Here is an 18,069-nt window from a genome sequence, read left to right as displayed (position 1 = left end):
GAAATAGATGCAAAATCCCAAATAAAATACTAGCAGTTTCTAAAACCAAATTTATGAGAGATTGTTTTCCCCTAGAAATTCAAGGAAGATTAGGAAAGGTAGCAGTACTACGTCACTTGGTCAAAGAAGAAAAGCCACGTCATCATCTTTTGAAATGCTTTGAAAGCATTTAAAAAAACTCAATATCTGTCTTGCAAACTACTCTTATTGCAACAGGAATAGCGAAATACTTCCTTAGAATATCTATCCTATACCAAAGGTTACATCATATACACATGTGAGTGACTAGAAAAATCCCCATTTAAGAGAGAAACAAAACAAAAACGGATGTAATCATCAATATAACACATTATAACATAAAATAAAACATAAGGCGGCACTAATATAATATAATAAATATAATATAATATTACTTTTGAGACACTGGCAAGGTACCAATAATAATAGTATTCTGCTATGTAATATAACAATGACTATTAAATTATATATTACCACATTATTGATTGTATAATATAAACATGTGCTTTATGTCATTCATACATATAGTTTTATATATAAGATAAACATCTATATGATATAGATATTTTATATAAGATATATATGATTTGGTTTGTATAATATAGTATATTATACTTTATAATATATAATTTGTCTAAAGTGCATATAATGTATAAATAATATATTCATAAATAAAATACATAAATATTATATGTAATTTATTTTACTAATGTACTACATAGACTTTTAGAAATTATATTAATTCTATAATATGCTAATCATGTTGTTGTGAAAAAGTACCAGCCAGTGAACCAAGGCAGAAAATAAAAATGAAGCAGAAAACAAATTTCCATTCCCTTAGACCTGGACAACTTAAGATAAACTGAGAAACTATTGGAACTATTAAGATCTTTGACACTGCCCACTTATAAAATAAATGTGTGAAATTAATAGGTTTCCCATATATGAGCAATCATCAACATGACTTTACTTAAAAACAACAAGCTTTGCAAAGGGAAATAAAAAAAGACTTGAATAAGTGGAGATAGATACTATGGAAGAATTTATAAAATTATGTATTTTAAACATATGAATTCACTATAAATTAACGCATAAATTCAGTGCAATCCTAAACAAAATTACAATAGAATTGAAGATGACACAAAAAATTGATTCTAATTTTCACTTAAAATATACTTGCAAGAGTAGCCATGAAGCATTAGAAAAATCAGACAAATGTAAAGAAACTTGTGAAGACAGATATTAACACAAAATGTAAAACAGATCATAAAATTGTGATAAACAAAAAAAATTAGACCTCTCTCGTAAACCAACCACTTAAATAATTTCAGACACACTAAGGATTTAAATGTAAAAATAAAAGTATATAGATATTACAAGGCAATCTAGGTGCATAAACTCTATATTTTTGACTTAGGAAATACTTTCAATAAACACAAATTCAGAAAATATAATGAATAAGATGAGGGGATTTGACTATACATTAATTAGGAACTGCTATAGGTAAAATTAACTATATAAAAAAATCAGAAGTGAAGGACAAACTGGTAAAAGGATGTGAAATACCTGTGACAGATGGAGGATTAGCATTTTTTTCCCTATATAAATAGCATACACAAAGCAGTAAGGCGAGAACATGCTCAGCACGAAAGAAGATAAAAAGCCAAGTATTGCCAATGATACATAATCACAAGGAAAAATATAATCTACTAGAAACCAAAGAATGCAAAGTAAAAGGAAACCTTTTGCCTGTCGTGTAAAAATAAGTCATAAATGTACATGCACCCAATTAAAAGAAAAATAAATAAATACAGGTACAGGCACAGAACAGAATGCTTTAAGAAACAATAAGAGATGCCCGATGGAGATTTTTACCTGCCCAAGAGCTTATCAGTAAAGATGGTGGCAGTGCACTCCTGAATACTCAAGGCCAAGTTCAAAGGCCCCAGATATTTAGTGGGGAGGGAGAGAGAGAGGAGAGAGAAAAATCACAGTGGGATATGTAAGTGGGTACTGACAGACGAGTATATTGCCTCTCCTGGAGTTGATACTTTCATATTTACCAGTTCCAAAGGCAAAATTCATGTGGCCTCTGAATCGCTGGGCAAAAGCAAGATTTTAGAATGTGAATTAACTGGATGACAAGTTTTACAATAAACTTAGTTTTGGATAAAATGCGCTTATACATACTTTTTGACAATGTGTCAAAACATTTAAATGTACACTGCTTATTAACATCTACCAATAGTTTTCAGAGCGGATTGCGGGCATAGCTGGAGAAAGTTCAATGTGTCTGCAGGAGAATTAAGCTCCCCTTTCTCCCTGTTACCATAGGTTTCCTGGTTTCCACCCCAAAGCCTCTATGAGTGAATTCAGTACTGGCAGGACGTTTGGGTTCACCTAGTATCATTGTTCAAAAAGTCTACAAAAATGATTTTATACAGTTTATAACAGAATCAATATTTGTGTCTCCTTTTTGAGTATTTGTCCTTTGACTTCGTGGAGCCAGTGAGAGCTGTCAGAGTTTTTCCATGCATTGTTTACCATGAACTTCACTCCCAGGAGCCTGTGAGCTGGGTAGGGTGGGTACTGTCACCTCCATCTCGAGGTGAAGTGACTGGGGCAACTGGGCCTGAGGTCCGGGTTTTCTAGTCTGGGGCCAGTGCTCTTTCTGCTGATATAGTCTACCTCTCTTTAAACAAGGAAGGCTAAAGAGGACCATGATTGTGACTCCTAAGTAAAGGACGTCTTATAGGGGAGACGTTTTGAAGATTATACCTGGTCAGGTTCTCAACTTGCCTGACTAGAGAAAAATTATCCTGTGTTGACTTGGCCTTGGGGAGTATAAGAATGGGAGTTGCAACCAATGCCCAGGATCCCTGGTTATGGAGAATTAACTGGACTAACAACCCATGGTATGGCTTTTGTCAGGTGAGAGGCCCTCATTCCCAAAGGTCCTAGCATGTCAGAGCTCCAGGCTGCCCTCAGATCTCAAGAGCACCAAGGAGAGACATGCCATGTGTTCTAACTACCTTTTATGGCCTCTTTCACAGCAGAATCCACAGGAAGAATGTTTTTTTCCACCAGCTCCAGTGGCCCTGGTCGTAGAGCAATTTTTTCATTGAGATCATCGGCGAGTCGGGCTCTTTTCAGCTTCATCTGAGCAGTTGGAATGGACCTCTCTGCAGTGGAAGCTAAAGGGTTGAAATGAAAAGGATCAGTTCTAGAATTTGATGTCTCTCTCTCTCTCCTCTCTCCATCTCTTTTGTTTTTTGGCTTGTGGTTACAAAAGATTGTGTCACATTGTGCTCCACCATCCTAATAATTTTTTGATGCAATCATCATCACTTTACAGGGATTATCACCAAAGCCTAGACACTTCCAAATAAAGGCAAATCAAGAGGCACATGGAAGAGTCAGAGACGCTTGCTTTGCGAGGATTTGTGAAAAAAATGTGCAATTCAGAGATTTTGTAAGCAAGCAGTCTGCAGGGTCTGTGTTGCTTGCCTGACCCTAAGCTATGGCACTTGGATACACATTTCATCTGCATAGTGACCGGCATAGGCTAGGCCTGCAGTAAATGTTATCTGTTGTTATTATTAGTAGTACTAGTATGACTTTTAAAGGATTTTGGACTAGTCAAGGCTGTGACCGACTGAGTCAAACGTCCAGGTCAGTTGCGAAAGAAAAAAAATTCCATTGAAACAGTTATCTAATTAAACTGAGGGATTTTTAAAAGTTGAATTCATCCACAGGCAGTTTCTCATCATTTGGAGGGTGTGAAAGGTCACGTACAGAGCCTTAAATCCACTTCGATACAGCTGACACCAAACTTCCTTTTTAGGTTGGGCCCTGACTTATTTCTGTGGAAGAACTCAGAGGAGAATCCAGCTTTGTTCTCACGGAGAACTGTAAGTTAAGATTCTATAAGAGTTTGCAACTTCACTCTCAACTTCATAAATCTAGAAAGTGAGATATTTACAGACAAGTCCCTCAGCCCCATTATTTTATTATTAACCACCTGCTAACCCAAGACCCTGTGTCCGGCATTGATCTAGAACTCTCCATACAGAAGAGGTCTAGAGATGTCTCATCAGTTGCCACAGGCTTGGCTGTGGAAGCTGCCTCTTCAAAGCATTTCACATTCAATGGAGGGAATGTGGATACTCCAAACCAAAGAATGGTCATACCAAAGCCCACATCCTCTCCAAAGGACCCCTTACAGTTCCTTGCAAGGGCAGCTTGCTGGCTCTCTGCCTCAGCCATCTTTCTGACTCATCCTTTGTACCAACTCAAGACTGATGTTCAGAAAGCCCTCCTTTCTTCTAGTGCCTCCGTACAAGATGCTTCCTACCATCCACGTCTCTCAATCCAGTTTTTCAAGACTGCTACAAATTTAATCTACCTCCTGTCATGACCTGTGGCTCTCCAGCCCAAATCTACCATTCCAGAGAGCCTGGTCCTTATCCTTCTGTCTTGCTGCATTCACCTTTGCACCTTGGCTTATTTCCTTTCCCCACCTTGAACTTCTTCCCCACTCCCCACTACCAACATCGTACTTCTGGGTCCCAGCATAAGGCTTTCCTAACTCTTCCTGTTCTTACAGATCCCTTTCGCTTTGACTGCCTCTAGCAGTTACAAGCACAAACCCTTCATCTTGCTGCTTCTGAAATTGGACAATAAACTCCTGGGCAGCAGGAGTCATTTTGTATCTAGCAGATCTTTTATGTTCCAAGAAGCTAATTCCCAATTTCTGTTGACAAAAGAGGACCCCATGGGAGGCACCAGAGATATGCAATTGAACTGGGGGTTGGTGCAGTTCACACCCTGATATTTTAATTCAAGACCATATTGATGGAAGAAATAACATTTCATATGTTTTTTGATTATAGCAGTACTGTGTACTCATTGTCATAAATGTGAAAAATGCTAAAAAAGTGTGCAAAAAAATTGAAGGTTTCAGGAAAATCCCCACTTAGTGTGGGGATTTTTTTTTTTTTTTTTTTTTTGAGTCAGAGTCTCGCTCTGTTGCCCGCTGCAGTGCAGTGGTGCCATCTCGGCTCACTGCCAGCTTTGCCTCCTGGGTTCACACCATTCTCCTGCCTCAGCCTCCTGAGTAACCAGGACTACAGGCGCCCACCACCGCGCCCAGCTAATTGTTTGTATTTTTAGTAGAGACGGGGTTTCACCGTGTTAGCCAGGATGGTCTCGATCTCCTGACCTCACGATCCACCCGCCCTGGCCTCCCAAAGTGCTGGGATTACAGGCGTGAGCCACCGCACCTGGACTAAAAAGTCTGTATGTCATTTAAAATGACATCGCTTGGATTTTTGTGCAGCTGTGATTTTTGTGCTGACACAGCCGCTGCCTCTAGTCTTGTAGACCCCACTGCAAAGGAGGTAAGAATTCTGTCACCTCCCTTTGAGGGCCTTTTTTCCCTGTTTTCGAGACACCTGGCATCCTTTGGCTGCCTCATGCAGATCAAAGCCTCCCATCCCACACAGCCTTCCCTTGACTTCAGCGTTGGCCTCTTTCTCTTCCCTACCCTGAGAACAGTTCTCCGTCTTAAAATATCCCACCTACTTTAAGGTTGAAAAAAGGTCAGTCTTGGAAAGCCAGAAAAAATAACAAATGATGCCAATCAAAGAACCAAGGTTCACAATTTCCAGGGTATTTCAGAGCCTTTCGTGTGCTTTAAAGCTAGTGTTCAGTCTTGGAAGGAAATCCACATTCTAGAGAAATAGCGTTCAGGCCTTGTGCAGGCTGTTCCCTCAGACTGCGACACCCTTCCATCTTTTTCTACCTGGCTCAGTCCTCACATTCTAGCCCATTTCCTCACTCCTCCCCTGTCCATTCTGATTCCGATGGCTCTTTTTTCTGATCCTCTTCCATACACCCACCGCACGAGGCATTTCCTTTCTTTCCATGCTGGATTGTAAATGTGATTCTCATGTCCTCTGTTAGACCATGAGACTATCTGAGGGCACAAACCTGTGGCTTTTTCATCGTTGAACCCACTGGCCTGGCAGAGCAGCCAACTCCCAGCAGACACCCAATACAGTGTGTGTTCAAGGAACAAATATCTCATAGGTAACTGTCAAATTAGGGGTTGGACCTCTTTTAGGGTGGGCACCAATGGTCTTGGGGATTCTGTCTCAGTTAAGGCAACTTACGAGGCAGGAGTAGAAGCCTCTCCTCCTGCATCCGGATGTCAGAATATGGGGACCAATTAGTTGTTTGTTTGCCTTGTCTCACGCACCCCAGCACAGAGGCGGCACCCTAAAGCAGCACTAGGCCTGCTTTGATCAGTACTAATTTCCTCAGATTGTATTCTCTGCACACCAGAAGGTAAAGGCGTCAGTAAAGCGCAATCAATTACCTGGAGGATACAAAGGCAGCGAGGGAACCGTGATCCCCTGCCAAAGCGAGTGATGATTCAGATTAGTAATAATTGTCAGCATATGTTGGACGTGTTCCTTGCACTCCTAGAAGTTACATGATTTGCCGAGGCCTTAGAGTTAGGGAGGACACGGCACAGCTGAGATCAGAGCCGGAGTCTCTAACCCACTTAAGCATTTTATGGCTTCCCAACTTGGTTATCTACGTGGCCTAGAAGGCTTAGATGATTGCTTGAAACTACCACTTTGTAATGACAATGGAGATTTTTAAGAGGGCTCAGCAACTGTACAGAGACAAGTAACTGTGGGAAAATGGCCCGCCATTCTACAGCATCTCTTGGTGTCTGATTTCTTGCAGCCTTACCTTGGAGTATGTGCATATTAACCAAGTTGGCACTGTTGCACCTGTTTCTGGCTTTGCGCTTCAGGGAATTTTTAGCCTGTAGAACCCAAACAAAGAGAATCACCTAGTTTTACCTTTTTAAAAAAACTCAAGTTATCTCACAGGAGAAAATAACCTTTTAAAATAATAAATGAAACATGAAAATATTTTTGGTGTCCCACATTTTGATGAAGGAACATTTACAAAGACCCCTCCAGTAATTTTTAGATGGGAAAAATAAGAAGGTAAAGAGCTTGGGTCTGCGTCAGGGCTACAAACCTAAAGCTCTTTCAGGGGCAGGCAGGTTGGTACAGGTTAATAAAATGTTACTGTAACAGGATACTAGGCTGCTTGTATTATAACCAATCTTATTCCATTGCCTTTTTTTTTCCCTTCGAGCCAGGGTCTCTGTCATCCAGGCTGGAATGCAGTGGCACAATCATAGTTCACTGCAGCCTTGACCTCCTGGACACAAGTGATCCTCCTGCCTTAGTCCCACGAGTAGCTGCGACTACAGGTGTGCATCCCCAAACCCAGCTAATTTTTTCTTTTTAATTTTTAATTTTTGGTAGAGACAGGGTTTCACCATGTTTCCTAGGCTGGTCTTGAACTCCTGGACTCAAGCAATCTGCCCACCTCAGCCTCCCAAAGTGCTGGGACAGCCGTGAGCCACAGCACCCAGCCTCCATTTCCTCTGAAAACAGTCACAAAATTAACCAAGATCAGAGCTAAAACATTGCCTAAATCTAAAATAACAGGACAACGTATGCCTCTTTCCCATTATTCACCTGACTTCTCTTTTAGGACATGTGAAAATGTAAAGCCTACAGATTCAGGCCCACCAGGAGTTGGACAGGCATGAAGAGATAGGTTATTTACCCAGTCTCATTATCTTCTTGATGGGACTGTCGGTAGGGCTGTTGCAGGCTGTGGGAGGGCCAACACTGGACCCCAGGTTTCCGATGTCTAGTTCTGGATTTTTAATCTCACTGTCGTGGATCTCCCAGTGGCCCCCTGAGAGGGGTCTGGGAATCACTCTAGTTCTGATAAGAGTCTGCTGTTCTTTGTTATTCTCCAGGTAGTAGGAATCACAGCCACTTATGAGCTACTTTGAAGAGTAGCAGATCCCTCCTCTTCCTCTCTACCCACAGACAAGTTGCAAAGCTAGCGCTCTCAGGCAAGGAAACACCAGCAGGCAGATACTCTCTTTGCCTTTCCTTCTCACTCAAAGTGTTGATACTTGCTAAATAGTATTCATTAATATGTTATTGACAAATTCAGGTTGCACAGATTTGTTATGAAGGTACAGAATATATGCCAAATCTCACCCTCGAATGTTACAAAAAAAGAAGGGAAAAAAGCAAAATAACCTTTTGCCTTTAAGTAGCTACAGATAAGTTGTGTATGCATAAACCATGCCTTAGCATTGAATTGGACTTTTAAAAATCTGATTGTTGTTAAAAAAAAATGACAGGAATAAAAGGTAAGGCTGCTTGAAAGCCGACTCCACTTCCCTCTCTAAAGTGTTTTTGACTCTAGTGCATCCTTACTGTAATTTCTTCCAACATTAGAAAAATGGGGGACTTTTTTTAAAAAAGCTACAAAATAGGAGTTTCAAAGCTAACATAGTTGATCCCACTTTTATAGTTACTGGCTAATAGGAATCAGATTCCATATGATATGAGGGCAGGGGACTGGCAAATGGACTGAGTTTGTTGTAGGAATTCTACATGCATCCGTCAAGGGTTAGCATTCAGAGCTTCATAACCTGTAGCCTAAGCTTGGGTAAAGACATGTTCAAAAATTACCTTGTCGCTCTCCAAATGTTTTCTTTGCTCATGGAATTCAGCTGGACGTTTCAGTGCTGAAACAGACACACAAAACCATGAGTGGAGACTGGGTTATGGGCATCGGTCAGTATCGCAGAGTTTGCCGGTGTGCTTGCTGAGTTATGCACAGTAGGGAGGTGATTGCCTTTATTAGGCCACAAGCATTGAGAGAGGACAGGCCTGGAGGACACCAGCGGCCCTGAAGCCATAGGAGACAGAGAAAGTGGAATCGAAGCCTCAAACAGGGGGAGTAGCAGAGGTAGGATGTGCAACAAGAAGAGAAGTGAGGGAGGCAGGGCATTCCAAGTTCTGGAGGAAACAGAAGGGGTGGTGGAAAGCTGAAAACAGAAAGAATGCTCTGGTTTGAGGGAGAGGTGTAGACTTGGGTAACTAACACCCTCTTTGACTTTGCTCTGTCCTAGAGTGCAAAAGGCTCAGGGGATGACTGTGGTCTGTGTCTGTGGGGTGGGGTGGTGCTTTGGAGGAAGGGACTGTACTCTGGATAAAGTGTGTGGCTGGTAGGTCAGGAACATGCAACCGAGGGTGTTGAGTGAGAAGCAGAGAATCAAACTTTGAGGGCTGGAAGGAACCTTGGAGACAGGGAAGTTAACTCCAACAGTGAACAGAATGGGGAAACTGAGGTCCACAGAAATTGATTGACTTGCTCAGGATCAATTAGGGCTGGGAACATAGGTCCTGTGACAACTCTAACCTCTTTCAAGGTGTGGTATGTAAAATATTAACAACCAGTAGACACAGGCACTGGTCAGTCGTACAGAACACACGGCAGCTGTGAACAACCTGGACAGAATGCCAGCCTTCACTCTCTTCCCATGACCTCCTCCTCATCACAAGTTCATAGCACCTCTTATGGGGGTTTATTAAACTCCTTTGAGCAAAGAAATAGAACGTCATTTTGCAAAATTCTACATTTTGCCTTGATTTTCCTAATCTAGAACAATCTCAATCAGGAGCCACAAATAATCACTTTTCATGATAAGTGATAAGGTGGATTAGCAGTTACAGACTTGCATTGATTTTTCTCCCCCTGAATTGTATGTCTGGACAACTTGAGGAATTACATGATCCAGAGTTCCAATATTACTCGAACAGTGGTTTACTGTAAGCTGCAGGCAATGCAATATTCTTCCAAATCTTGGCCAGCACAAAAATTAGGTTTCTGACCAGATCAGGGTGTGTGTGTGTGTGTGTGTGTGTGTGTGAGAGAGAGTGTGTGTATGTGCATGTGTGTGTGTGTGCACACATGCCTCATTCAACCCTAAGACCATGCTGAATCTGGACATAGTTTTCAGCAGGGTTTGCTGGAGATCAAGCAGACATAGTTGTAGTCACGGTGGCTACCATAATGGTAGTTGGCCATAGTATCCTCTTTAAGGATGCTGCTTGGAGAGTTACTAAGTCACACTCTCTATAAATCTCCCTGTTCACTCCAACATTAACAATGTTGCAGAACTGCCCCATCTGGCTTCCTTGTGCCAAAAATAGTTGACAGGCATCCTTCTCACTTTGACCAAAGATTAAGAGACTTCCCTTCTTATAGAAAAAAAAAAAAAAAAATGAACACGCTTCTTGAATACCATTGATCTGGAAACTGTTTTACAGTTGTCTTTGCTTTCTGCTTTTTACTCTTAAAATGAGCTTCTCTGCAAAACCTCTCTTTTTAGATGACCCTTTTCTCCCATTTCTCCCAACTCAGTGATTCTAAGAAATTTATATGCAGCTGTCCTGTGTTGCTCATGCATTTTCTTTGAGTTGGGTCTGGTCATCATCCTTAATAAGGCTTGCCTTTTCCTGCGTTTAATCGCAGGTGGAATTTATGTCGAGGGAGTTCTGCAGAGCAACTTCCTTTCCCCTTAAGCAACCAGATTATGACACAAAGTCTGCTTGAAGTCCAGTGGGCCATTGTGGATCTATATAATCTTTATCAATAGGTCTTTCCTCTGTCCTATCTCCTGGTAATCATTTAGTTAGGTATTGCATATTGGTGTAGTTTAATTACTTATGTAATCCAGAAAAGGAATCGATCTTCGTGTAGTCTTACTAAGTGGTTAAAAAGAATAGCATACCCTTTTCATCTAGAAACTCCCTGAAGGGAATAGCATGAATAGATCTTGGGACATCTCTGACATTCCAAACACAATTGGTTTTAATTGGGCTCGGGGTTTAGGAGGAATTTAACGGGTTCTCATGTCTCTGAGGCTGTTCAACTCTTATTAGCAAAGCGTATTAATTGTTCTAAGACACACTGTATTTCCTGTATCTCAGCTTCACAGAGCTACAATTCATCACTTCTTGGTGTTAATAACTCCCCTGTGAGATGATTCACATGGTCCAGTTCCCTGATGCCAGGAGCACAAAGGTCTTCTGGAATCTTCTGCCACAGGGTGGACGAAACTATCTCCATTTAGCAAGGACTTGGGAAGAAAGCCAGAGAGGTCCACATGCTGTATTTTACCACATGCTCTTCTCCTCAGAGGTTAAGGGGTGTTATATGGGGCACTGGCTTGAGGTCACACCATGGAAAACTATCCTGCCATGGACCTAGGGTTGAGGTTTGCCTTCTCAGTGACCGCAGAGACCGTGGGTTTTAGCCACCTCCCATGAAGGCCAACAAAAGCAATGGCGCTCCCCACCTCTCAGTTGGCTTTTTGGAAAATACATAAAAAACCACTTCTGCTGCCAGCCTGGGGAGTATCAAATGGCAACATTCTGTATTTAAAGAACTTTGACATTTAAGATTGAAAAGGAATTTGGATTCTACATTTTTAAAAAACTCCATGTGATTTTGAATTAAAATACTGTTGTAAATTCAATCAGCCACACATCTAACTCGTTCCCCCCGGAGGAAGATTAATGACTCCTCACAAGGGAATTTGTGTTCTTGCCTCAGAGTTTTGTTGCAGGCTATTCCTATTTCTGTCCCCAAAGCTATCACTAATTTGGGTCAACTGAGCATATAAACATTTGCTTACTTAGAAAAAAGATTCCGAGATAAGAATGGTCTTCCTGCAGTCCTCTGCTCTCCACTGTAACCTCATGCCTCCAGCAGGATCCCAGAAAGAGGAGAAAACAGGCTGTGGGGCCACAGAGAACTCAGTGAAGGCAGGGTCCTCACCCCTCAGCACAGGGTAGGGTCCCTGGAGTTGGGCAGCTCTGGCAGCAGAAGCAGGGCTGTACCTGGTGTTGGGCTGTGCCTGGTGCAGGCCCTGACTTCTTTTAATGGGACCATTCAGCCGCAGGCTTGGAGCAATCCCAGATCCATTGCTACTAACAGGACCAAGAGGCAGAATTAAAGAGCCAGAGACTTGAGGGCAGCAATGAGTGCAGCGTTCTCAAAGTGCAGCCTCCGGACCAGCATCTTCAGCAACTGCGAATGTGTTAGAAATCCCAATTCTTGGCTGGGTGTGGTGATTCAACCCTGTAATCCCAGCACTTTGGGAGGCCGAAGCAGGTGGATCACGAGGTCAGGAGTCCAAGACCAGCCTGGCCAAGATGGTGAAACCCTGTCTTTACTAAAAATACAAAAATTAGGTGGGCATGGTGGCAGGAGCCTGTAATTCCAGCTATTCGGGAGGGTGAGGCAGGAGAATCGCTTGAACCCAGGAGGCAGAGGTTGCAGGGAGCCAAGATCGCACCACTGCACTTCAACCTGGGTGACAGAGTCAGACTCTGTTTCAAAAAAGAAAAGAAAGAAAGGAAGGAAGGAAGGAAGGAAAGAAAGAGAAGAAAGAAAGAAAGAAAGAAAGAGAAGAAAGAAAGAAAGAAAGAAAGAAAGAAAGAAAGAAAGAAAGAAAGAAAGAAAGAAAGAAAGAAAGAGAAAAGAAAAGAAAAGAAAGAAAGAAAAAAAGAAATCCCAATTCTTGGGCCCCAACCCAGCCCCAGAGAATCAGAAACTCTGCCAGTATGGCCCAGGAATCTGTGTTTTAACAAGCCTTCTGGGTGATTCTGATGCAAAAGCTTCAGAACCGCTGTGATGGGATTTATAAGTCCAGTGGATCTAGATCTAGGGGTGTTGGGAACCTAGGACTTCCAAACGGGAGCAATGAATGACCAGGACTGATTTTCAGCATTTCAAAAAGCTGAAGAGAAAGAGTATGTCTGCCCAGAGAAAGGCTGCTTAGACTAACAAAGCTGTCACTTTTCATTGCTCCTGCCCGGAATCATAGAGACTTGGTTTAGTTCCGGTAGTTCTCATCAACAAGCACTAGCTGGTAAATTTATATACCATGAATTAGAAAATTAACTTAAAAACATAAAATTCACATTTAAAAATGCGTGGATTAATAATTAATTATTATTCTTTAGGGGGACAGGGAAGACAATGCTATTTTAAACGTAAGACCTATGGCGGTGTTGGGTAGAATTGAAGAAGTCCTGGGTGGCTAAAATTTTGGGAACCATCCATTTGAGCTCTGCTCTTGCTTTGCCATCTACTTTTGGTGTAACTTGGAGTAAGCCTGAGAGTTTTCCTGTGCTCTCACTTTCCCACTTGTAAAAATGGGCTTATGCATGCTTGTCTTCTCTCAGTCTTGCTTTTAAAGACAAATCGGGTCATAAGAACTTTTTTTTTTTCCAAACAGGATACATACTATGTATAATGATAATGCTTTGGAGATTATATTTTCTTTTACGCTTGGAAAAAAATTGCTAGTTCAGTACTCCAATGATAGTCTTAAGGGTCTGTTACCCCAATGATAGTCTTAATGGTCTGAAAACAGTGCCTTTCCCAGTGTAGCTTTGTAATGTTCAAGACCTGGCTAGCGCAGTTGGAGAATTTGATGCAACATCTGTGAACACTGTGGAATTTCTCAGAAGGAGGGTACAAGGACAAATTCAAAATGTGCCTGTCATGACTGGTTTTCTAGTTTCTAAGGAACAGGGAAAGGGGAAAATTGAAGGAGAGATGGGGTGAAAAGAAGGAAGGTAAGATTTTTGACCCAAATAGGATTGACATGAAAATCCAGGGCACCTTTCTCTATCTCTGAATTTGAGATGTTAGAAAGAAGGGAAGAGGCAGACAGATTAATTCCCTTGCGCCGTGTACTGCTCAAACAGCCGACAGTGTGTGGTAGGGTGCTGTAGGGAAAAGCCAAGTCAAATGAATGCACTGAGAAAAGGAAGAGAGACTTTGTCCGGTCAACTTCTCAAAACTATCGTGAAGCTGCATGTGATAGGGGTGCGGGAATTGCCCCGGTCATTCTTCTTGCTATTCAGAAGTACCACAAAATTCAGGGATTTACCAAGGTTTTGCAGTAAGTATGTGGCTGCTGTAGCTTGGATTAGTCTGCAAAAAAAATAAAGGCAGCACCATTCATAGACAGCTCATTGTATCTTTAAATTCATTTACATTGATCAGATCATGGAACCAGGCTGCCCAGACATTTCATTCTGGCCAGCAGCGGCTTTCTCTGAGACTCTGTGGACACGTAGCAGCCTCTGTGGGCCCCGTGTCCTCTCAAATCCACTTTAGCTCTCTAATCTCATCTTCTGTATTCCAGGATAATAAATTAAACCTTCTTTCATCTCTCCCCTGGGTTAAACACCATAGATTCACTTTCGTAGCAGAGGGAGAGGGAGAGGGAGAGGGAAAGGAAAAAGTGATTTTTCCTTCAATCTTCCTGGCTACCCATTCTTATGTAGTGGTGCGAAGTTGTCCAAAATTATTAAATGAGATGATTAAATGGGGGTGGTTTGGGACCCCTCCTAGACTGGAAGCACTTTGAAACAGAAGTTGAGTCCAACTTCTCTGTGTGTGTTCCCCAGAGCCTTTCTCACAGCAAAGGATTAATAAATATTTATTGAAATGCTCTATGACCAGTTTATTGAGTCTGATTTACATGGCTGGTCATCTTTCCACATCAAGTCTTCTGAAGTGGTTAGAATAAAATGGTATTATTTAAAATTTTACCCAGGAGAGTGATACCCAGGGAGAAGAGTTGCAGGAGAGAAAATTTGCATAAGAAATAATGAACAGGCCCAACAGGTCTAGGGAAGGAGGTGGCCACTGTCCTAATGCCACAAGAATGTAGAGAACCTTGATGTCCTCTTGCAACTTTGAGTCCAAAAGGGAGGGACAGTGAAACCATTTCCTATGAATCCTGGTTGATGATGGCTAAGTAGGCAATTTGAAATCTCCATATTGAGATTTAGAGGTGAGATTTTGGAGATAAATCTAAACAATAAGTCCTGTAAGTACTGTTTCTAAGTTAACTTTGAGAGGATATTTCATTAAGGTTTCATGCCGATTTTGAAAATGTGAATTTCACAACTGCCATTGTAAATGCACCTGGACTGAGAACCCTTTACCAGCTATTTAAAGTTGCTCTGGTAATTCTATCCTGGCCTCAGAACCCTGCCCGTCTTGATTAAAAATCAAGAGATGGTGCCTTTAAATTCATTCAAAGCACGTAAAGAGGGAAATTAGCCTAAACTCATAATGCCCACACATAAGAACAAAACGAATGTTTAAGAGAAGTGATTCACGAGGATTATAAAAAAGAATTTGTTGCTGGTTGCTAACGACTGTTTATTACTCTGCAGCAAGCTCCAAACTTGCAGGATGCATGCCCAGGAAACGGGAAGGAAAAAAATTCAATCCATTTGGATTAGTTTCACTAGAATTACACACGATTCACCTCATTAGAGTCAATGGGGGAGGAGCCTCATAATTTAATTATCAATTTGGAATGCCATTGAAGGGAGACCTGCCATACAGGTAAGTCACTGAAATCTTTCATTCGATGCTCATCATGGCAAAGCATAGATTATGATGTAGAACTTGAAGCCATTGCATTTAAATCATCGGTTTATCTTTGGCATTTTCACATGATACACTTTCAAAATTTTCCAAGTTCTAACTGAAATTTTTGGCCGTAAAATGCCTTATGACAGCAATATAAGTAAGTGTTTTTAAAGGCCAAGCGATTCATTTTGAACGTTTGAGAAAAGGAGCCTAGGCAGGGATCAGGAGACACAGGTTCTAGCCTCAGCTCCTCCCCAATAGGAGGGATTTGCATGTTATCCAGTGGATAAGCCCTGAAGATTTAACCTAATGTAAAACTCACAACTAATTCTTGGCAGGTGCTTCTGTTGATGAGTTAAAAATAGTAAGTCTGGCCGGTGGCGGTGGCTCACGCCTGTAATCCCAGCACTTTGGGAGGCTGAGGCGGGCGGAACACGAGGTCAGGATATCGAGACCATCCTGGCTAACATGGTGAAACCCCGTCTCTACTAAAAACACAAAAAATTAGCCAGGCATGATGGCGTGCACCTGTAGTCCCAGCTACTCGGGAGGCTGAGGCAGGAAGATGGTGTGAACCCAGGAGGTGGAGGTTGCAGTGAGCCGAAATCACACTGTTGTACTCCAGCCTGGGCGACAGAGCGAGACTCCGTCTCAAAAAAAAAAAACAGTATTGCTATTTGATAAGGACAATTAACAGTTCACTCAGCCATCAGCTTTGAGTTTTGACAATTTATGGCATGTTTAAAAAGACTGCAACTATTTCAAATTTTATGAATAAAGTGAGATTTTATGAATAATTTTATCTGGCATGGGTTTACATTCTCATAAATGAAACTGTAGAAAATGGAACCACATGAGATCTAGGCTTTGGGACATCGGAAAAATCTCTTAGGCCTCTTCAACCTCAGTTTCATGAACAAGAAAGACAAACAGGGATTGGGATCGGTCAGGGGTTTTCAAACTCTACTCTGAGGAGAACCAGCACTGCAGAGAATTATCAGGGGGCTTCTGGAAGGGATGAGGAGGGGCCCAGCAAATGGGGCAGACACCCTTGACACTGCCTCAGCCAGTGCATATATATATGTATATATGTACACACACACACACATATATATAGTGCATACGATTTAAGAATTAAAAAATTAGAAAATCACAGAATTAGGGTAGGCTCTGAGGAATATTAACTTTTCTTCCTTCCTCCTTTCCTTTCTCCTTTTCTTTCACTTTCTGTTCTGTTTCAAAACATTTAAATAATAGAATGAAAAAATAAAGTCTTCTTCTGTAAGGTAATGAATTGCACACTGGATTATGTTTCTGTTTTTTTTTTTGACAGAGTCTCGCTCTGTCACCCAGGCTGGAGTGCAGTGGCACGATCTTGGCTCACTGCAAGCTCTGCCTCCCGGGTTCACGTCATTCTCCTCCCTCAGCCTCCCAAGTAGCTGGGACTACAGGTGCACGCCACCACGCCCAGCTAATTTTTTGTATTTTTAGTAGAGACGGGGTTTCATCCTGTTAGCCAGGATGGTCTCTATGTCCTGACCTCGTGATCCACCCACCTCAGCCTCCCCAAGTGCTGGGATTACAGGCTTGAGCCACCGTGCCTGGCCTGCTTCTGTGTGCTTTTTATCAGCTTTCTCCCTAATATCTTGACTCTCTCTGAGGGGCCATCTTTCTTATTATTGTTATCCGTAAAGTGCCTGGCACAGTCCCCTGTATATAGCCTGGTTTATAATAAAATTTGTTGAATTATATTGAGTTGAAAACATACTGAGGCCCTTGGTTCCTCTTTCCTTCTCCCAGTCGTTTGCATTTAGACATGTTTCCTTAGATGCCAGAGGAAGCACACTGCCCTGCTGAAATGCATGTAGATTGCATGTTTAATCTCTGATTAGGCTGAAGAGGCTAACCATCAGCAGGTGAAGAGATGCATCCTATCTCTAGCTTCCTGAGAAGAGCTAAGTAGAAAAGATCTGTACAGGCAGGGCCTGCGGTGTGCACCTGTCATGACTTGGACACTTTTCCGTAGCAGAATCTACACTCTTGGAAAGCCTGTTGAGAGGAAGTAGCTGAAGATTGGGGAAAGCCTTCATCATAGTGTGTGATTTTAAAATGCTTTATTATTTCATGATTTGTAGGATTCTTTTTTCTAGAAATTATCTTAATGATGCAATGCACTAAAGATGCAAAATTTGAGTTAAGCGGTATTTTGTTAATATGCATATTATTTGATACTGGAATTCCTGCAGGACAAAATACTATATCTTCATTGGACTCTACTATACAAAGGAACATTTGACTTATATAACTTACATGATAGGTGTTATTTTAAAATGTAAGATAGCGTTAATTACCATCTTCATTGGGTGTTTTTACTAATTTTCAGATATAACCCCATATCCTTCAAAAAATATCTATTCTCAGCCTAATGACAGCTGCAAGACCCAGGCCCAGAGTATTTAAGCACATGAGTCAAACTTTAAATCAGGTGTGTACAACTTGGGCTTACGGAAAGGTCCTGGGTCCATCTGCTCCATTTGCCTTTCCAGAATTAAAGAGAAAAAAAATCAGTGAAGGGATAGATTATCAGCTTTGAGCGAAATTGTCTTGACCTGATCTGACGTCTGCAGACTTTTGGTTTCTCCCTGTCTTTAGCACCTCCAAGGAAAGGCTAAGATGAAA

General features: G+C 41.6%; 1 protein-coding gene across 1 annotated transcript in view; it reads right to left on the bottom strand.

Moving 5' to 3' along the window:
• The window catches only part of MYOCD (myocardin), a 99,160-nt gene that overhangs the window by 41,609 nt on the left and 39,482 nt on the right, over positions 1 to 18,069 (bottom strand). The window contains 3 exon segments of the mRNA XM_026456280.1: positions 3,051 to 3,212; positions 6,781 to 6,856; positions 8,607 to 8,662. Coding sequence (XP_026312065.1) covers positions 3,051 to 3,212; positions 6,781 to 6,856; positions 8,607 to 8,662 — 294 coding nt within the window.

Source organism: Piliocolobus tephrosceles, chromosome 16 (assembly GCF_002776525.5).
Source record: "Piliocolobus tephrosceles isolate RC106 chromosome 16, ASM277652v3, whole genome shotgun sequence".
NCBI lineage: Eukaryota > Metazoa > Chordata > Mammalia > Primates > Cercopithecidae > Piliocolobus > Piliocolobus tephrosceles.
Note: the sequence above shows the minus strand (reverse complement) of the source record. Positions and strands in the feature narration are given on the sequence as shown.